The 22,279-nt window shown below is 39.0% G+C and overlaps 1 protein-coding gene across 4 annotated transcripts in view; it reads right to left on the reverse strand.

Moving 5' to 3' along the window:
• Window positions 1–21,985, reverse strand: part of UBE2D1 (ubiquitin conjugating enzyme E2 D1) — a 34,146-nt gene extending 12,161 nt beyond the window's left edge. For 2 of the 4 annotated variants that reach the window (XM_084993311.1, XM_084993310.1), the window contains exons 1-3: window positions 21,731–21,985; window positions 882–945; window positions 757–788 (exon numbers count right to left, since the gene is read on the reverse strand). In XM_084993311.1, the coding sequence (XP_084849437.1) occupies window positions 757–788; window positions 882–945; window positions 21,731–21,754 (120 nt within the window). In that variant the 5' untranslated portion in view covers window positions 21,755–21,985. The remainder of the gene's footprint in view (window positions 1–756; window positions 789–881; window positions 946–21,730) is intronic. The other 2 variants (NM_001078674.1, XM_084993312.1) reach the window with 2 other exon arrangements.
• Between the last annotated feature and the right edge of the window lie 294 nt (window positions 21,986–22,279).

The following is a 22,279-nucleotide window of genomic DNA, read 5'->3' on the forward strand; positions in this document are numbered from 1 at the left end:
TCTATGGCTTATAAAATGAAGCTCTTCTAGGGGAGGGAGGAGAGAATGATGCTCATGGAAACATGTTACAAATATACTCTTAGCCAGAGAGTAGATTTGAGCTGTCTGTGTCCATTCTTATGCAATCAGATTTTTGCCAAAAGAAAGAAAAGCCTACTTCAAGTCAAAACTGCTTCTCAGGTATAGAAAGGAATAATCGTAACAAAGGTAAGAACTGTTAAGAGAATCCAGTCATAAAACAACAGGTAATTTTGAGTGTAGGACAATGCAACAAAAGAGGCAAATTCATGAGGTGGCAACAGCAGAGCCACTGTGATATATTATTGGTTCTCTCTTACACATAGGAACAGTGATGAAATTTACTGCAAAATAGTGCTTATTACATTATTGAGTTAACCAAACTTATTTCTAACCTACTAAAACTGTTGAAGTAAGAGTAATTACGCTTAGTTTTGAACAAATGGCTTTTTGTGTTTTTCAAAAAAAAGAAAGCAAATACATAGCCTGGTTACAAATTGTGGGCAATCCATTACTATGCATAATGATCAAGGATTTGGCAAAGTAAATGTGATCCAAATGAATATTTGCCCCCATGGCTCTAGAAAAATCACCCTAAATCCTTGACTTGTATTTTGTTCCCAAAGTGATTCAGAACACAAAAAAATTCAACCTTAGCCACAAACATCTGATCAGAGGTGAAATGGCAAGAATGAAGTATGTCTGAGGGGATTAATTTTATATATGAATCATACTTACAGGCCCCATAATAGTTGCTTGCCAGTGGAACACTGAAACAAACAAAGGAGTTTTGGAGTCATTAACAAGTGTTCAAACCTGTATTATTAATGGTAGTAAATTCCTAGCAAGAGAGCAAAGCTTACGGTCATCTCCCACAGGTCCAGCCGAACAGTGAGCAGGTGGGTCACGCTGTAGATCACTTAATTCCTGGAACAAAGCAAAAATACTTGAGGTTAATTCTTTTCCAGTGAAACAAGCACAATAATCCACGAAGGCAGACTATTCATTTAAAAATCATTTTAGGTTGTTCTATTCAAATGTGGGAACATAAAATGTGCTTGGTCACTGAGATGTAGAAGAGTATGAAATGAAGGATTAAATTCCACGAGACAGCTCCAAATCTTGAAAAAAAATTAAATGAATTAAAATTCATTTAACATCCCTGGGGATGTTTTTCTTTAACATCCATAAGGCAAAATATTTTTTAGTATCTACTGAATGTGAGGTAATTTACATAAGTTCTAGGTATATAAGAAACAGATCTGACTTCAACAATTTTTTTTTTTTTTTTTTTTTTTTTTGCTTTTTAGGGCTGCATCTGCTAGCTTCCTAGCTTCACAAATATACCATTTACTGAGAAGTGGGAATACTAGAAGACATGTTGAGTTCCCTTCTGGCACAGTGGGTTAAGGACTGGGTGTTGTGTTGTTACTGCAGCAGCGAAGGTCTTTGCTGTGGCAGAGGTTCAATCCCTGACCCAGAAACTTCCACGTGCTGTGAGCATGGCCAAAAAAAAAAAGACAACAACATGTTGATTTGGTAAGTTGATAGACTGAATCTGTGATCCCTGTGATATCAAGGAAAAATTTAGTTAAACATACAGGGTAGGAGCTTAAAAAAGGATTAGACTAGAAATCAGAAAATCACTGAATATATTTGGTATATATGTGTGTATGTTACTAGTCAGATTCATTTCCACTGAGGCACGAGGGGAACTCCTACCTGGTATTTAAAACTGTGGGAATGATGTAAACATTTTTATAGGAACACATGTAAACAAATACTACATTCATCAAATCTAAGATGCCAGCGACTGTAAATCACATCCTTATTTTATGTACTGATAATTAAGAAGAAATGCTGCCAATTAAATTTTAAGACACCAACAATTTTAAGGCACATCCAGACTTCAGAAATGTTAAAATGAAAAAGATATGCACCTTAGAATCACTGCCATACAGTAATTACAGCAATGAGTTCAGTGTTCTAACAGAGACAAACAAGGAAGAAGATGCGGTAGGGAAAGGTTGTCCTAAGAAAGTGATATATTGGCTAAGTAACCAATCGAGTCAAGTGCAAACTCAAACTCAGTTCTCTTCCCAAGTCTTCCAGTCTTTTCCAGTATACCTTGGTACTTTCATTTTCACTTTCGTTTTGTTTTGTTTTTATCCTCCACAGCTGGTGCTGTGCTTCTTTTCCTGACAAAAATTAACTAATGGAGTTAGCAGCTTCTTTGGTACAGGTACAATTAAACGATGAAGAGGCAGATTTCAGTGATTGGGAGTGGCTGTCGTGGCTCAGTGGTTAACAAATCCGACTAGGAACCAAGAGGTTGCGGGTTCGATCCCTGGCCTCACTCAGTGGGTTAAGGATCCAGCGTTGCCATGAGCTGTGGTGTAGGCTGCAGATGCGGCTTGGATCCTGCGTTGCTGTGGCTCTGGTATAGGCCGTCGGCTACAGATCCAATTAGACCCCCAATCTGGGAACCTTCATGTGCCACAGGTGCAGCTGTAGAAAAGACCAAAAAAAAAAAAAAAAAAGAATAGTGGTTAAAAAAAAAAAAAAAAAAAGGCACGGTTTTGAAGTTCAAGTCCAGATGCCATCGCTCACTTGCCACATGATCTTGGGCAAAACTTTGTTTTTCTCTATAAGCCTAAGTTTTCTTTAATACCAGGTGGCATTATGACATTCATCCACAGTTTCTATGACAAACAAGTGAAATGACACATATGAAATGCACGGCAGTATTTAGCACAGAGCTGGCATTCAAATAAAGATTAAGATAATATGGAATTAATAACAACCATCCAATTCTCTAGTGGCATAATATAATTATTTAACCATTTTAAACGATTGGGGGAGAAGCAGTTTCTAAGTCATAGTCTCACTTTAGAATGACTGTGCTTTATTTAACAGTTTTCTAATTTGGGCTTTTAGGAGATTGCTTTTGAAAAGATTCATCATGTTGAGTTTTCTAAACATTAGCGTAAATGGGTAAGTGGAATTTCTTTCCCCTTATTTTAACTAGAAATCTAGTTAATTGGAAATTGATAGCCTCTAATTGTGGTTTAAAAAACTTAAATATTTGTGCACATATATATTTTACAGAGTAATATATGTGTGAATAAACCACATATACATTAATACAAATTTATTTCTTTACTAAAAACCCCAAATCATATTTTACTTGCAGTAGCCTTAAATTGTGTTCAAATTTCAAATGTCAGACTATTCTTTCAAATCCCTTCAAAATAGTAAAGTAAAATACTCATTATCTTGTAGCTATATTTTTGTGTCTTGATTCAACCTCTTGTTAGAAGTTAGGACTAAGGACAAGTAAGAGAGAGAGAGAAGGAAATCCAACAACTGAACTCCTGCAAAGGCCAGGTTCTTAAGCTGTCTATTTAAAGCTCACTTATTATAGGAAAGAGGCAGCTGACAGCATGTCAAACATTCTTAACAGTCACATCAACCATTACTTACTACTAATGACATAGTGTTTTGATGAGATTTACACATCTTACTTAGACTTTCTAGGAGAGTCTAAATTTCTAATGTTCTATCTCTTTGTCAAAATATATGTCTAGGAGTTCCCGTTGTGGTGCAGCAGAAATGAATCCAACTAGGAACCATGAGGTTGGGGGTTTGATCCCTGGCCTCACTCAGTGGGTTAAGGATCTGACCTTGCCATGAGCTGTGGTGTAGGTTGCAGAAATGGCTCAGATCCCGAGTGACTGTGGCTCTGGCGTAGGCTGGTGGCTACAGCTCTGACTAGACCCATAGCCTGGGAACCTCCATATGCCGTGGGTGCTGCCCTAAAAAAAAAAAACAAAAAAGTAAAAGATCTCAAAAGACAAAGCATTTAAAACTATTCATTTTTAATTAAGTTGTATGTGTGTCTTACAAAAGCAAAGCAAAGCAAAACAGTGCTTTGGAGGCAACAAAACTGGAAGAGCAATGTAGAAATAGTCAAAAACCCATAATGCCACTACCCAAACCAAACCATTCTCAACATATTAGACTACCTCCATCCATGGTTGTGATGGGGAATAAAGCATGTCACTGCTGGTGAAGAGAGTGTTAGGCTGAAATAGAACTTTCTGGAGGGCAATAACTATGAAAGTGAAAAATGCATATGGTATCTGACCCAGTAATTTCACCTCATAGTAATTAATAATTGTCCAAATGGGGTGGGGAATAGAGTGGCATTGTTTCATACATGTTCAGATCTCCTTAAAGTCATGCTTATAAATGACAGCTAAATTTTCACTTTTGTTCATGCACTCAATGTTACAACATCATATATCATTAAAGTGGAAAACTCCACTGTATACCCAGGAGAAAACTGAGAATGAAAAAGGCAAATAATATCTTAGTTTTATTATGAAATTAATTTTGACCTCACAGACCTCTTGAAGGTCTTTAGAAAACCCTCTTCTACCAGAATGGTATTTTAAAACTAGGACTTTTATGCACTTTATCCACGGATTCTTCCACAATATAAGGTGTTTGATATTGTCTGAATTAAACAATACAATTTAAGAAATAGTGTGATCAGGAGAGCAGAGACATCTGAAATTTCTATTTTTCAGAAATGCAAATGATTAGACTTGGCAATCCAATCTGAATTAATTACTCCCTTAAGCAGATGTACAGATTGCATATAATAAAAAATCTTAATAACAAGTGTTAAGAGAGAGTAGTGCAGGTCACTTAAAAACAATGGGGTGGCCTTTTAAATAAAATAACATCTAGAAATCAACCTCAAAAGAATATTAATCATTAAGGTATCAAAAACACATGCCACTGCTACTATTTTCAATTTATAGAATGTATGATATTCTTACTAGACATTTTTGTTGTGGCTTTTCTGATTTAGAAAACCTCAAAACTCTAAATACTCCATCCTTATTGTTTATTTAAGAAGCTGATGACCTACTTTCAGGACACAGCTTTGGGCTGCTTTTCCAAGAGGAGTTAGGGGTTAGTGCTGAGCCGACCTAGTCTCAAAGTTGTCTTCTAAACACTGGCAATCCTTGATGACAGAGCTACCCATGGACAGAGCTGCAATCTGTGGCATGGACAGAAGTTTTTTTTTTTTAACTTGTTCCAAGCTTAGTTTAACCAGATGAACTAATTACAGCAGGAGTTTATTAAGCACTTCCACATCCTTTTTAAAGGGATCATGATTCTGATTTTATACCCTTCTCCCAACTCTACACTCCTAATGTTTTAAAAATTTATTTTAATGGTATAGGACTATGATGCTAATAAAAACCTCTCAAGTCACTGGTCAGGCACAGTTGTTGATAATTAAACCGGGGCAAGAAATTCAAGGAAAATTTTTTGTGGAAAAAAGTAACTTCATAAGATAAAAGTTTAACAGATTTGGAAAGAGGTCCTAGAAACTTAAAAGTAGTTGTGTCTCCAAGAAAATACATGTAATAGTAGCTATAAGCCTCAAGGGTCACCTTCTGAATATGTTCACGGATATTTAGAATACCCAAGGGAGTCCTAAAAAAAATTTCTCCTAGGACAGAAGTATGATCTATAAAGAAACTGGCATAAAATATCTTAACTGACACAAACTACTTTTTAAATAAAAAAATAAACTTAAATATGAAACATTAAAAAGGTTCCAAGAGCTGGGAAATTCTGAAAAGGCACATGGATTGCCTAAGAGTTTCTTTCTTACTCTAGCCCTTTAAACTTGGGGCACACCACAATACTTAACCTTCATTTGTTAAAACGTGGATTGCTGGAGCACAGAAAAAGGTATTCTTTTTTTTAAAAATTTACCAGCTATTATAAGCAGCGCTGAGGACTGCTGCATTTTGCCCCACGTGCCAAGAGCACCAACTCCAAGGGGCGCCATTCACATAGATTTCAATGTAAGTGGTGCCCCAGGGCTCTACAAAGCTTCAATATAGAAAGTTGCACATAAAAGAAATGAACATATCCTTCACACCCAACTTAGGATATCATCACAAATTTGAATAAACAGCATTTTTTTTTACTTCTTTTTTTAATAGATTTTTATTTTTTTTCATTATAGTTGGTTTACTATGTTCTGTCAATTTCTGCTATACAGCTAAGTGACCCAGTCATAAACATATTTTTTCTCACATTATCCTACATCATGTTCCACCACAAGTGACAAGATATAGTTTCCTGTGCTACACAGCAGGATCTCATTGCTTATCCACTCCAAATGCAACAGTTTGCATCTATTAACCCCAAACTCCCAGTCCATCCCGCTCCCTCCCCCTCCCCCTTGGCAACCACAAGTCTGTTCTCCAAGTCCATGAGTTTCTTTTCTGTAGAAAGCTTCATGTGTGCCGTATATTAGATTCCAATATGTGATATCATATGGTATTTGTTCTTCTCTTTCTGACTGACTTCACTTAGTATAAGAGCCTCTAGTTCCATCCATGTTGCTGCAAATGACATTATTTTGTTCTTTTTATGGCTGAGTAGCATTCCATTGTGTGTATATGTGTATATATACATCTTCTTAATCCATTCATCTGTTGATGGACATTTAGGTTGTTTCCATGTCTTGGCTAATGTGAATAGTGCTGCAATGAACATAAGGGTGTAGGTATCTTTTTCAATGAAAGTTTTGTCCAGATATGTGCCCAGGAGTGGGATTGCTGGGTCATATGGTAGTTCTATATTTAGTTTTCTGAGGTCAAACAGCATTTCTCATGTAGAAGTAAAAGTGACGGTGTTTGACATCTGAGTGGGACCATGAGCACTTATTTTAACTTTACTTCATCCATGTGCTGAAAATGGGAGGCAGGGGAAGGGCAAACCTGAAATTCAAAAATTAAAAGTGAAGAGGCGTTCCTGTCATGGCTCAGTGTTAACAAATCTGACGGGCATCCATGAGGATGCAGGTTCGATACCTGGCCGTGCTTAGTGGGTTAAGGATCCGGTGCTGCCGTGAGCTGTGGTGTAGGTTGCAGATGCAGCTTGGATCTGGCATTGCTGTGGCTGTGGTGTTGGCCAGCAGCCATAGCTCTGATTCAACCCTAGCCTGGAAACCTCCATATGCTGCGGGTGCGGCCCTAAAAAGACCCCCCCCCCTCCAAAAAAAGTGAAGACAGTGACGTTCTAGTGGAGGGAAAAGGAAAACTTTTTTCAATAGATGGTGCTGTTTGTCAACCTAGCAACTATTTCCTAAAGGGTATCTATATAGGAAAAAAAAAAAAGAACTTTAACCTCAAACAATACACAAAAATCAATTCTAAATAGATAGGAGGTTTAAATTATGAAAGGTAAAATAGCACTTTTATTTCACTTTATTTTTTGTCTTTTTAGGGCCTCACCCACGGCATATGGAAGTTCCCAGGCTAAGGGTTGAATTGGAGCTGCAGCTGCCAGCCTATGCCACAGCCACAGTAACTCAGGATCCGAGCCTCATCTGTGACCTACACCACAGCTCAGATGCCATATCCTTAACCTACTGAGTGGGGCCAGGGATTGAACCCGCATCCTCATGGATACTAGTCGGGTTCTTTAGCAATGAGAACCTCGAGATTTCTTAAATAGGACACAAAGAGGATTAACCATAAGTGAAAAAGAGAAAATCTGGATTTGATTAAAATCAAGAACATCTATCTGGGAGTTCCCTTTGTGGCACAGCAGAAACAAATCTGACTAGTATCCATGAGGATGCAGGTCCGATTTCTGGCCTTGCTCAGTGGTTCAGTGATCCGGCACTGCTGCGGCTGTGGTGGAGGCTGGCAGCTGTAACTCCGATTCAACCCCCAGCCTGGGAACTTCCACATGCTGCGGGTGTGGCCCTTGAAAAAAAAAAGAGAAGAACATCTATCTGTACACAGAGAAGACACATTAAAAGTGTGAAAAGGTAAGCCATAAAATAGAAGATATTTGCAATACATGTATCTGACAAAAGGCTCACATCCAGAATATGTTTTAAAAAAAATCCCATGGATTCATCTTTCGTTCGTTCTTTTTTTTTTTATGCTTTTTATAGCCACACCCGTGGCATGCGGAGGTTCTCAGTCTAGGGGTCTAAGTGGAGCTACAGCTGCTGGCCTACACCATAGCCATAGCAACGCAGGATCCAAGCCGCATCTGCGACCTACACCACAGCTCGTGGCAACACCAGATCCCTGACCCACTAAGCAAGGCCAGGGATGGAATCTGCAACCTCATGGTTCCTAGTCAGATTCATTCCCGCTGTGCCACGATGGGAACTCACGGATCCATTTTTCAAAGGCAGACTTGAATAAGCACTTTACAAAAGAGGCTATCCAAATGGTCAATATGCACATGGGGAAGGGCTCAGCTCCATTAGTCATTACTGAAATGCAAATCAAAACCAAAATGCCATGTCGCTACAACTCCAAAATAAAAGTTAAAATAAAAAAGGAAGTACAAAATGTTGGCAATGAAGCGAAGCAACTGGAACTCTCATGTGCCACTGGTGGAAGAAGAAAAGTCTGACAGTAACTACGAAAGGTGAACAGAGGAATATTCAATGACCCTGCAATTCTACTGCCAGTGATATATAAAGAAATCATATAATGTGAAAGATGGCTATCAGATAATGAGACAAGCTATAAATCCATATACGAAAAGAACACACTGTGTGTATACATATATTTTGTGTATCTTTCAATTTCATTTCCAGTGGCTTTTTAAATCTAAAATTGAAATACATCATTTCAATTTCCGTTTGCTCCTTTGAGACAAAGTGAGCTTAAAACAAACCAATCTTAAACACAGACCATGCAATAAATATCATAAAAAACTGGTGAAAGTATGCCCCAAGCTAAAGTAGTCTTTGTTAGTGAAGCAACTTTCTATCCTAATACAATTGAAACGCAAGTAAAAAACTATTTAGGATATTTAAATTTCAAAATAAAAATATAAGACATAGTAATGAAAGGCAGATTACAAGATACTGTCCCTATATTATGACTGGCACTATAAAAGCACTATGAGTCCACAAAAACATGTACTTAATGGATTTATACAGCCTTACATGGCTAAGGATCTCTATTCTAGTTCAGATTTCTATAGCCATCTAGACACAAAGAAAAGTACTGAGAGGCCTCAAACTGAATTTTAAATTGGCACAGATGGCATGTTTATAACACCTCCACAATATGCTGAGTGTTCTCTATAAAACCAACCTAGACACAGTCCCTGCCTCTAGGGGACTTAAAATCTAAAAGTAGATGAGGCAGCCTAATTCAAAGAAAGTAAACAAATAAAAAAGGAAACAAAGAAGGGAATGTAAGAGAAGAGAGGCCTGCATTAATCTCTCAGCTCCCAGAAGGGTCACAGCACAATCTCAACAGTGGAGAAGGAAAGCTAACAAGTTAGAGTTGCCTTATTTACCATCAGGCTTAATATGACACCATGCAGTAAATATTCTCTAAAAAATTGTGCTGACCAGACTGAAAATGCTTTGTTGTTCTCTAGTTTCAACATTCAGAAGGTCTAAATCTCCATAACAGATACAATATATACCCCACTGGGTGTCTGTAAAGGATATTAAGCAGCCCATGCATAGGGACTGATTTACAGTCTAAAATCTAAATTACTGAATCCAAAGCATATGAAAGCATTATTTCAAAAATTCTGGCTCAACTGGCAATTAATTAACGTGACACAAGCATCTTTGTTTCAACACTCTTAAAACAAGACAGTGATTCTTACTGGACTGCATTTTTGATGTTGTCTCTAAAGGGATATACGAGCTATATTTGGTTTGTCTGTAAATAAACATTTCATGGGCTTACAGTTCAGACTCTGATCTCCTTATCCAGTTGACTAGAGCTATTTCAATAGGGAGATGTCAAACAATTCTCAGAAATGTCTCTGAATACAGAACCTCTCTAAACTCTTGAATTAAATAACATCTTTATTTTAAACCATGAAGATTCTTTCTGGAAGACTCTTAAATGCTGACAACATCCAATTAATTAAGTTATAGGAACCAAATTTACTTCAATAAACTGGTTCTGGCTGCTTTGCTGTCTCTTTAGATCAGGTATCTCTGGCAAAGACTGTTTGTTAAAAATAATGATAATGCAGCCAAATTTCACACAAAAGGAAGAAAACAAAGAAAGCAATGACACTACTGACTTGGCCACATCAAAGTAATATTTATTGAATCTGAACTGTAAAGATCACAATTTAGAATAAATGTTTAAAGTCAGGATTAGGGACATTACACTCAATGTCTCAGATCTGTAACCACTTTCCTCCAGTGCTCTCTACAGCAGCTGTAATGTAATTATTTTCAATTTCCCAAAATGCTATCTTGACTCTAGTTTAAAACATGGTTTCCTTTTAAAGAGAAGATTTTTTTTGTGTCTGCTTTTTAGGGTCGCACCCAAGGCATATGGAGGTTCCCAGGCTAGGGGTGGAATTGGAGCTATGGCTGTCAGCAATGCCAGATCCGAGCCACGTCTGTAACCTACACCACAGCTCACGGCAATGCTGGATCCTTAACCCATTGAGGGAAGCCGGGGATCAAACCCACAACCTCTTGGTTCCTAGTGGGATTTGTTTCTGCTGCGCCACTACGGGAACTCCTAAAGAGAAGATTCTTGATCACTTCCTTTTATATGTAACATTTCCTTTGTGGGAATTACATAAATAAAATTATATCTTAGACAACTCCAAGGTATCCCAAAAAAGACTACACACGCGCACACATTTTTGCCTTTTAGGGGCGTGCCTGAGGAATATGGAAGTTCCCAGGCTAGGGGTTGAATTAGAGCTGCAGGTGCTAGCCTATGCTACAGCCACAGCAATGCGGGATCTGAGCCTTGTTTGCGACCTACATCACAGCTCACGTCAATACCAGATCCTTAACCCACTCAGCAAGGCCAGGTATTGAACCCCCATCCTTATGGATACTAGTCGAGTTCGTAACCTGCTGAGCCACAAAGGGAACTCCCAATAAAGACTATATTTGAGTCTAACTGATAAAGGTTTTTTTTTTACTTTATTAAGTATTATAGTAAAAAAGCGCTTATTCCAGGAACCTGACTCTAAAGTTGGGATCATCATGATTCCTTCTTCCCTTCATGTCCCACCCCACCCTCCTACCCACTACATTAATCAGTACCAAGTTGTTCAGATTATCCTTCAGTCCATATTCTCCCACTGAAAGGATCCCAGGAGGAGGCCCATTATACAGAAAAACAGATCCAAAGGGCAGAAGAGCCTGAGAAAAGCCAAAGGAAGGACATTTCAGGATAAGAAACCAAAGGTTGGAACCAGGGAGACACTATTCAAGAATCTGAGGAGTTCCCGTCATGGCGCAGTGGTTAACGAATCCGACTAGGAACCATGAGGTTGCGGGTTCGGTCCCTGCCCTTGCTCAGTGGGTTAACGATCTGGCGTTGCCGTGAGCTGTGGTGTAGGTCGCAGACTCGGCTCGGATCCCGTGTTGCTGTGGCTCTGGCATAGGCCGGTGGCTACACCTCCGATTGGACCCCTAGCCTGGGAATCTCCATATGCCACGGGAGTGGCCCAAGAAATGGCAAAAAGACAAAAAAAAAAAAAAAAAAAGAACCTGAGAACAGACTGGGCAATAGATAGAGTCTGAAGATACTGCCCAGACTACTGAGCCTTAGACATATGACCTGATGGGCCAAGCAGGGGTAGGTTTGGTGGGTTACACCAACTCAAAAAAGCCAGGTGGTACACACCTTATAATTTTTATTACATACCCTTCTATCTGAATGTCCACTGCCACCATGCTAGCTTAGACTCTTGGATCTCACCTGAACAAGTGCACTGCTGTCTTAACTGACATATTGTCTTACCATTTCTCTTGTTATGAGTTAAGGATCCAGCATTGTCACTGCAGCAGCTTGGGCCACTGAGGTGGCAAGGGTTTGATCCCTGGCCTGGGAACTTCCACATGCTGCAGAGGCAGCCAAAAAAAAAAAAAAAAAAAAAAAAAACTTCTTAAAGAACCATGTCAAACCTTTTCAATGTTTTTCATTAGCCTTAATAGAAGATTTATAAATCTCTAAAACGGCTTCCAGAATCTGAGTCCTCTCTAACCTGTGTGTGCAACCACCTTCCTCCCCATGCTCTCTCCACCAGTCATAATGACTTTCAATTCCCCAAAATCTATCTTGCCTCTAGTTTCAAACAGGATTTCCCTTTAGATAGAAGACTTCTAATCACCACCCACTACCACACACACTCATTCACCTCATTTGCTTTACTTTTATTTTCATGTCTCATCTTAAACATCATTTCCTTAAAGCAGCTTTCCTCAAACCCTCCAAAGGGTCCCTACCATATTCCTATGGCACTCTGTACTTCCCTTTTCATGACATACAACAAGTCTATAATTAGAAACGATAAAGTATCTCACGTGCTATGAGGGCAAGAATGTATACCCAGCAACAGGATTAATAATGTTATTTCCTTACTTGAAAACCTTCAGTGGCTCCCAACTCTATATTATTCATTTACTTTTTTTGTCTTTTTTTGTGTGTGGGGGGGTGCTGCACCCATGGCATATGGAGGTTCCCAGGCTAGGGGATGAATCGGAGATGTAGCTGCTGGCCTACACCACAGCCACAGCAATGCCAAATCCGAGCTGTGTCTGCTCCCTACACCACAGCTCGTGACAACACTGGATCCTAAACTCACCAAGTGAGGCCAGGGATCGAACCCACATCCTCAGGGATATGAGTCGGGTTCGTTAACCACTGAGCAGGGCGGGAACTCCCAACTTCTACATTAAATATACATTTCTCAGTATGGGTCTTCAAGGCCCTCCACAGGATGAACTTTTATGGTCTACTGTTTTCTGAATGCTCCCCAAAGCCGGACTATCTGTTCCTTTCCAAATTAGCCATGCACTTTCCAGTGCCTTCATTTCTGTAGCTCCCCTATGAACCTGGCTTCCCTGCCTTTCAAAATGCTTCCCATTCTTCCAAACTTATATCCATCTTCTCCATAGACTTTTTTGCTGATTTTCCCTAAATAGATTTGGTCTCTCCCACCTTTGACTCTCTTCCTGCTCAAGTATGTTGTACCTTCCTTTTAGTATTTTCCTAAGTCTACCCAGTTGTTATGGTACATCTCATACCCTTAATAGTTTTAAGTTTCTTAGATAATGCTGGTTATATCTTATTTTTCTATATATCTCCTTATTACATTTTTGTATATGCTTTATATACATAAGGTACTCCATAAATGTGTTAACTTGAATCTAAAAAAATCTACATATAAGGCAGTTGTCTAAATATGTGGACAAAATAATCTCTAAAGTAGAAAAGATACCTGTGAAACAGAAAGGTGTTAAATGGAATTAGAAAAGCACATTATGTTACTAGTACAAAAACAGAGATACATCTTATTTGCATCACAAATAAACACTCTTTAATCAAAAGCAATACATCTTTAGAGACTCATTAATTTCATATTATATGTTAAGATGCCCACATTTATTTCAATTCTGACAATTTAAAATAAATAGAACTTTAAGTTTCACATAGCAGTAGAACACAATGCCACTGCGCAATATTTATTTTTGTGACTATTTTTGCTGTTTGCTGAACCAAAAGAATCTGGTAAATGACATTATTTAGGAATGTCCAATATTATAAATCAGAAAAGACCCAGAAGTTATCTAATTCAACTCATTAAGTTTCTAGATAAAGAAAATAAAGACTGAGTTTCTTGGTCAAGGTCACAAAGCCAGAGCTAGGACAAAGACACAGACCATCTGACTCGCACTTCAGCACTCTTCCCACCCCAAAACAATACTCACCTCAAGGCTGCAATAACTAGAGCACATTATTCTCAACTGACATTGGAGCCAACAATGCCCCAGTACTGAATTAAGGCCATTTGCACATTTTCAGCCATGCTCAAGAGAAACAAAAGTGTGATGAGTGAAGAAATGAAAAGAAATTCTTATTATTTTTCCCCAGGAGACTTATACCTTATAAAAGGTTAGAAATGAATACTATTTCATAAGCTCTGAGAGGCAAGACACTTGAGAGGCAAGAAAAACATGATAGGAGATTATATACAACTTTTCAAATACATAATAGAATTGTCACACTATGGAACATGCAACAAAGCATTTTAATTGCTACATTATCAAAAGTTACTATTTATTTCATAGTAATCAAGAAAGATAGTGATTCAGGGAGAAAGAAAAAAAGCTAGCAGCCTACTTCTCAAAACCTACTTAAAACACAAACCTATCTACCAATATTTACCAAATTTACCTTCCTACACCTCTATCCCTAATAACTGGCATAGAGTAGGCACTCAATAAGTATTTGAATAATAAATTAATCTCTCTTAGTATCATCTAGTATTATTCTTGAATATTGCAGTTGTACATCAATATCTATAAAATGCTGCTACTTGTAGTAGAAAACAATGAGCATTGACAGTTGGCATCAAATAGAAACGTTTTCTGGTATGTGTATATGCATAACTGAATCGCTTTGTTGTACTGCAGAAATTATCACAGCATTGTAAATCAACTATAATTCAATAGAACTTAAAAAAAAAAAGGTAAAAAACCCAAAGCAATGCACAGATGAAGCTGGATGCATCTAATTTTTAGATCTCTCTTAGCAAATCTCCATGAGTAATCCATAGTAAAATTATCATTAAGTTTGCTTTGGGGGGAAAAAAAAGAGAGAAATGTTTCCAAGACTAGAATATTTTACATTGTGTGTGTTATCTATATGTGTATGTGTGTTTGTATGTGAGGATACATGTTCATTTGCTTCCTCTATATATACATGTATATACATATATGTGTATTTGTATGAATATGGCATGTATTTTTGACAATACTGATTTTACCTAAAGAGTTTATGCTATGGAACAATGATTTCCAAATTTTCCTTAAAGTAATTCATAACAAGAAAAACAGCATACACCACAACCTAATAAATACACACACACACACACACGCACACGCACACGCGGGAACACACATGATAACTAAAACAAAGGTTTCATGAAACAACACCACCATTACCATACCAAAGCATTAATATTTTCTATTTCTTTTTTTTTTTTTTTTCATCTTTTTAGGGCCGCACTTGCGGCATATGGAGGTTCCCAGGCTAGGAGCTGAATCCGAGCTGTAGCTGCCGGCCTATGCTACAGCCACAGCAATGTCAGATTGGAGCCGAATCTGCAACCTACACCACAGGTCATGGCAACACTGGATTCTTAACCCACTGAGCAAGGCCAAAGATCAAAGCGGTGTCCTCATGAATGCTAGTCAGATTCACTTCCGCTGAGGCATGAAGAGAACTCCTATTTCATTTTTTGAAATGCGGTTTGTAATCCTCTCAACTGATTCTGTCACCCCTGTTCTGAAAGCTCACAAAAGTGGGAGAAGACACTGGGAAGGTGTAAACCTTAGTTTAGCACTCATTCCTTAGACATAGCTTAGGTTCCATAGATTCCAACCAGACACTGGCAAAATGAAGACCAGAAATGATTAAACACTGTTCATTGAAAAGCTATGTGTAACACCAGAAGGGTTTTATTACTGCTTAAATAAGTAAAAAATTCAGACAACATTTTGGGCCATAAAAGAAGTCTCAAAAATTTTAAAGGAGTCAAATTATAACACTTATTCTCCTGATCTCAATACAAATAATTAGAAATCAAGAATAAAAAAAAAAGCTCTGTAAAATTCCAATTATTTGGAAAATAAATAATATACCTCTAAATAACCAAAGGATCAAAAAAATCAAAAAGGAAATTAGGAAATAATTTTAACTAAATGAAAATGAAAACACAATGCAACAAAACTTGGGGGAAGCAAGAGTTTTCCTGGTATAGGGAAAAACAACGAGTACAGGGCACCCAGTCTGAGGGCTTCCCTCTAGAGCAATCCAAACTGCTCACCAAAGGCAGTGGCCACTTGGAGTGAGAACCATCAGGTTAATTTTACTGCTAAGTTTAAGGTGAGGGACCCATCTCTTCCCCCACACCCCACCTCACTGCTATTAGAAAGGCTCTTCTAAATTTGCAAGGAGACTAGGAATCTAACAGGCAATGTGCTGTCAGGGAAGGAGAAGAGCCACACAAACAGGATGATGTGAATAGAGAACAGTGGGGGGGAACATCCAGAAAGAGTTAAGACAGGAAGCTGCAGAGCATGGCGGAGATCCAATGGGCAGCACCAGACAGGGTGTTTCAGGATGGTTTCCTCCCCCAACTAAGGACAACTCCTGAATAGGAGCCTCTTACACTGTCTAATGCGGGGGTAAATGAACCTTCACAGCTTCATACCAGAACCAAATTAAATCCAGAAGAAAACCCTCAGCTACTCTGAGGCCATCCAGACCAAAACAGACCCAAAATAGATCCTGTTTAGCCTTCATTTATTCTGAGGTAGCCTAAAGACCCCTCCAACTCCGAAACCCTGCAAATGTGAGTTATACTATATTCCAGTATCTTTCAATCTAGCATACAGGGTTCAGAGAGAGGACAAAAATGTCGATGCTGGTTTTTAATTAAATATAATATCAGTTCATCCACTCTTGAAAAAAGGGGTGGGTGGTGCTGATACATGCTAGATAATCATTAACTCCATTTGACAGAAAGTATTAGGCTGATCATTTTGATTAGTGATGCTCATTAAACATGTTTTCTACATGTATTTCAGGGAACTAAAAAGAGTAAGGATGCTACTCTGCTTGGCTGGAGGCAATCCCACATCCTGCTAAGTTTGGTTTTATTATATGTGCTGGGCTTCCTGAAATAGGCACAAACAACCTTATTTAGATCTATGCTCTTTATTTCCACAGAGAAGGAACCTCAGAATTTTTAAACCAGAATAGGTTATCTTGTCTTTTTATAACTTTGTTGTGATAAAGAAAGAAAAATCATGATACTATGGGCAAAAGGAAGATTGAGCTTAATTACCAAGATTCAAAAGCAGAAAATTCATACAGTGGCTCTTTAAAAAAAGAACACTTTCATCTCAAGGCAAACCATCTATTTATCTACCAAGAACCACATTATCACGCTCCTTCCTTTTAAAACTCTTTAAAAAGTTATATCCTTTTTTACTGAAGGCACCTGTAGCCTTGTACTCTTGTAATCTGAAAGTTTTTCTAACATATCCATGCAATTTGAACTGCTGACTACTACTCAAAGTCATTATAGGAACTAAATGGCTAGATCAATTCATAAACCATTTCCTCAAATGAAAACTTCAAAATGAAATAATACTTTTGACAGAACATTTATGAATTATAACCAGTTTTTCTAAATCTTCTTGGAGGAGAAAAATTTTAAGTGATGCAACAAAGACGAACAACGTTGTATTATTATTTTACCACATTAACTGATCCAGTGCACATTACTTTAGAGCAGAAATTTATAATGCATAATCAACACACTGAGTGATGTGTCAGTGAAAATGATTAAATGTGCCAAGGCTAATTACAATAATACCACTTTACATTTGTATAGAACATTCCAGTTTGCAAAACACTCACATCCATAGACTCATCTGACTCTATGTCTTTCATTAAGTACAAGAGATATGATGTGAATCTATCTGTATATACTGAAATAGTTAACAGGGACTCCGGAGTCAACTGCCTGGTATGGACTTCTTAGTGCTGCCACATACTACTTATGTGATTCTGAGTACATTACTCAACATCTTTGTGCCTTAGTTTCATCATCTGTAAAATTGGGATAATAATCATTTCTACCTCTTAGGTCTACTAATGATTAAATAAAGGAATATGTGTCATGAACTTAATACAGTGTCTAGCACAGAGTTACCATTATGTATTATACGTGATGGTTGTAGTTATCAGCAGTGTCACTACATGGATAAGGAAACAAGCTAGTAAGTCACAGAACTGGAAACAGAAACCAGAGCTGCTTCTCTTCTCCCATTTGATGCTCTCTCCACAAAGGGCTGGGGTTTTTTTGGTTTGTTTTTGAAGTATCCTCAGGATTTTTAGACTGACATAAACAGTCAGTCTAATGTGGAATTGTACAAATCCAAAAATTCAGCAGCTTAAAATGAATTTGTTGTTTCTTTTTCTTTCTTTCTTTTTTTTTCTGCACTCGAGGCATGTGGAAGTTTCCAGGCTAGGAAACTGCAGTGACCGGAACCTTAATGTGCTGCACCAGAATGGAACTCCCATTATGTTGTATTTTAATTTACAAATACGTTTTAAGTTAAATTGACTATTAAATATTCCATTTGGGGGACAAAACTATACACTAAGGAATAGCCATCTGTGTTGCTATATTTGTAAAACAAAACTCTTTTGTTTAATTTTTCAAGATAGATCACATCATTTAGTATTGTGATTAGTACTTCAATTTCTTTATCAAATAAAATCTAGAGGGAAATATAAATACACTCAGACGATGACGATTGTGTTAAATTTCCTTTTTTTTTTTTTAACTTTCCAGTTTTCAAAACATTCAGTATTGTGATATAACATCTGTAATTTAAAAAATGATTTTCGGAGTTCCCGTCGTGGCGCAGTGGTTAACGAATCCGACTAGGAACCATGAGGTTGCGGGTTCGGTCCCTGCCCTTGCTCAGTGGGTCAAGCTTCCGGCATTGCCGTGAGCGGTGGTGTAGGTCACAGACGCGGCTTGGATCCTGCGTTGCTGTGGCTCTGGCGTAGGCTGGCAGCTACAGCTCCAATTCGACCCCTAGCCTGGGAACCTCCATATGCCGCAGGAGCGGCCCAAGAAATGGCAAAAAGACAAAAAAATAAAAAAAAAATAATAATAAATAAATAAAAAATGATTTCCAAAAAATTTACCAAGGCTTGAAAACAGTATTAACAGAAGAAACATTCAAAACTAATTCTAGAAAATAGCAAATGCCCAGCTGAAAACTGCCCTCTTTTTTCAGACATGCCTTAGTTATCTTTCCTTAGACTTTGCTCAAATTTCTTCCCTTTAGTGATTTAGGTGACTATGATAACATCTTCCACTGTATCTAAAAATAGGGCATGAGTGTGTAAATTTATGAGCTGAAATGTAAAAACTGGCACTGGATGTCTAAATTAGAGTATTAAATCATTTACCGTACTCTAGCATAAAAATATATTTTAAGCACTCATCTCCACATGCTTTGTATATTCATACAATTTTAATTCAACCATCCTTAATCTTTTCATATGAAGTGAAGAAATGTGAAATCATGAACTTTTTAACATTCTCAAATATGCCAAATCACTTCTTAAGAGATTAACTTGGACAAAGCACTCCACTCCAAACCTCAGACTCCTCTGACTAACAAGGAGACTAGACTAGAATGTCAGTGGTTCTCAGCCTTCTTTCCACCCCAGCCCATCTGAGGGATTCTACAACTGACAGCAGTCATGGACAGCAGTGGGGACAGCCTGCAATACATCTCTCAGAGGTGATTCTGATACACTACCCTAGAAGCTGTTCCCCTTCTCTCCACTCCACTCTGCTACTGCAGAGTTCTTTGAGGTTCTGCAGTTCTATAGGCTGCCACTGCAGGTACAGGAAAATAACAACCCAGAGGACCTGGAAGGCAACTGACAGTATTCCTTTAATACACTTAAAAAGAAAGGCCAAACATTACTATGCATTTTCTTTTGTTGAAGCATGCAAAATTCAAAGAGAATCTGTATAATGATGCTATCAAATAGGGCTTTGTAAGTGTTCATATGGCAAACAGCACACATTCTCTGGAATTCTTTTTTAATCAAGGGGGTAGGTAAGGCAAGAGGAAAAGTGGGGAATCAAAACAAATACCTTCTAAAGTTTGAGGGAATTGTTTGAACATGGAAGAGAGATTTATGCAAGTCAACTTTTCTGACAACAGAGAAGGAAAGCCAAAGACTGACACATAGAGATGGGATGTTATGTGACCCCAAATCTCCTCCCCAAACTATCAATTTGTTACAGATCTGACATCAATTCTACGTAAGAATATTTTCTTAACCAGACAACTCTGTTACAAACTAAGAGCTGAAAATATGATTTGGGTATATGCCATATTATAAATACAAATCAAATATACTGGCTCAGCATGGTGATTGATAGTTGCCCAGTATATTTACAAATAATGACAATTTCCTTTGTCTACTGTGGACAAATTCTACACTACTTAAAAGCTATTATATGTGTAAAGCTTTGTAAAAAATTCTCACAACTAGAGAAGAAGAAAATGTAATTTTTAAGACTTACTTGGAAAAATGTGTGTGGTTTACTTCAAATGAGAGCCAATATTACATCATCATTAATAAGTACACAAGGCATGGCAAAGATGCTGAGTGAGGCTTCAGATTAGAATTATCTATTAAAAAAAAATGTGTAACTGCATTATCTTCAAACCAGAAAACATACTAATCAATAAATGCTGATCATTAGCTATGGGCTTTATAGCGAGAGGAACTTTAAAAAGTACAAAAATTAACAATATTCCACAGATTTAGTATTTGACTCTCCCCCCCCAAAATTGGCTGGTTCTAGAAAGTTGCTGTCCTCTGTACCAGAAGATGCCACCAATGGTGACTAAGAAAACATCTCTATCACTGTTCTTTTGATTCATGCCTGAAAAGGTTGATAAATTTTTTCGGTAGGATTTCTTCTGAAATCCTTTACAAAACATACTGTCCATTGTTGGCTTAACTTGCTGAACCTAACTCCCATTAAAATAACAAATTCTCAATGTTCTCCACATGAAACATACCAATAAAACCTAAAACTTGTGTCAGTGAACAGACCAAATCACCTAACAAGAAGTAAAAGTGAACAGAAAGAAAATGCCCCAACCCAATTTTGTAAGATGTTCATGTAGAGACAGTAGCAATAGATACTATGCAAGAGAAGACAATACCTTACACTGCGTTTGGGATAGACAAACATTTCTTTAATGAACGTACACATTTCTTCCTCATTCTATACCCATGTGTCAAAACATCAAACAATTAAATTTGTGGCAGTTTCTGTTGTGTCTCAAACTTTACACCTAAGTTTATCATGAGGGGTAAAAAAAACCTGCTTGGCTTGACTTGCCATGAATCACAGCCAGGAGGTCATCTTGCTGTGTATCAGCAACTATGTTTTCACTACAGCTATGTGACCTGAAGTGGCAGCAGCAGAGGGACCAAAATAGAAGGGGCAGGAGGCTTCTCGGCCCCAAACAGGCTTTTCCAGCCCATTCGGGCATCTGAGCAAGAGCCAACCTCAGAGGAGAGAAAGAACAAATCCAAGGGCTCCGCGGAGGAAGGCTGCAGGCCCACCACACCTTCCTTGCCCTCCCCGGGAGTCCAGGGAGACAAGAACATAAAAGAGAACGGGCTTAAGAAACAGCTTGAAGAAAGCAGCATGACAAGGGCCAAAACTCGCCCGGTATAGGACAAAATTCAGGCGCGACCGAGAAGCACAGATTTCGGGAAGGTCTGGAGACCGAAACGATCTCCGGCCGGGGCTCCGGGCGCAGGTCCTGAGAGAGCGCACGGCGGGCCCCCTGCCTCCCAGCACCTCCAGCGCCCGGGACCTGCCGCTGCTCCCACCTCACCTGTCGGGTGCCCGCTGGCCCCGCCAGCATCCCTGGCCCCTGGTTCCCGCCCCGGCCCATCCTTCTTTCACGTTCCCTCCAGGCACAACTCTCAGACCACCGCCGGGCTCAGCGTGGGCAGGGGGCTGAAGCCCCCGCCCCAGACCGGGCCCCGGCACTCACTTTCTGAATCCGCTTCAGCGCCATGGGTCAGGGAGGACAGCGGGGACACTGGCCGGTGGGGGACGGCTTCGGGGCTCGGAGGCGTGGGATCGTTGCGGACTCGGTTCGCTGGCTATGCGGCTGGCTCAGCCGGGAGGGTCCCGGCTTGCTGCTCTCTCGCTCGCTCCGGGAGCCGCTGCCCGTTCCGAGTGCGCCCCAGCGCCAGTATGCGGGCGGGGACGCCGGTGAGACTCTTTTGTTTCCGCTTTTGCTTCTGGGAAGGAGGCTGTGTCCGCCCCGCCCCGCCCCGCCCCATCCCGCCGGGCACTTTGGGAAGTGTAGTTCCGGCTCTTCCTGGCCGCCGCCCGGGGCGGGGGTGCGTTGCTCACAGATGACCTAGACCCGCAGGCTGATCTCAGAACTACCCCGGGTTGAGTAGGTCTCTGCAGTTGGATTTTGAGCAAGGTACTGAAGTGGAGTCCCCATTCTGTAAAATGAGGATAACAAATTAGCTTGAAAAACATGTACAAGAATTTCTGACGTGCTGTAGCTCATCTTGCTTTTTTTTAC

Source organism: Sus scrofa, chromosome 14 (genome assembly GCF_054392235.1).
Source record: "Sus scrofa isolate SSC_HxYL_T2T_F1_AM1 chromosome 14, Sscrofa_HxYL_maternal_Yorkshire_Landrace_v2.0, whole genome shotgun sequence".
NCBI classification, from domain to species: domain Eukaryota; kingdom Metazoa; phylum Chordata; class Mammalia; order Artiodactyla; family Suidae; genus Sus; species Sus scrofa.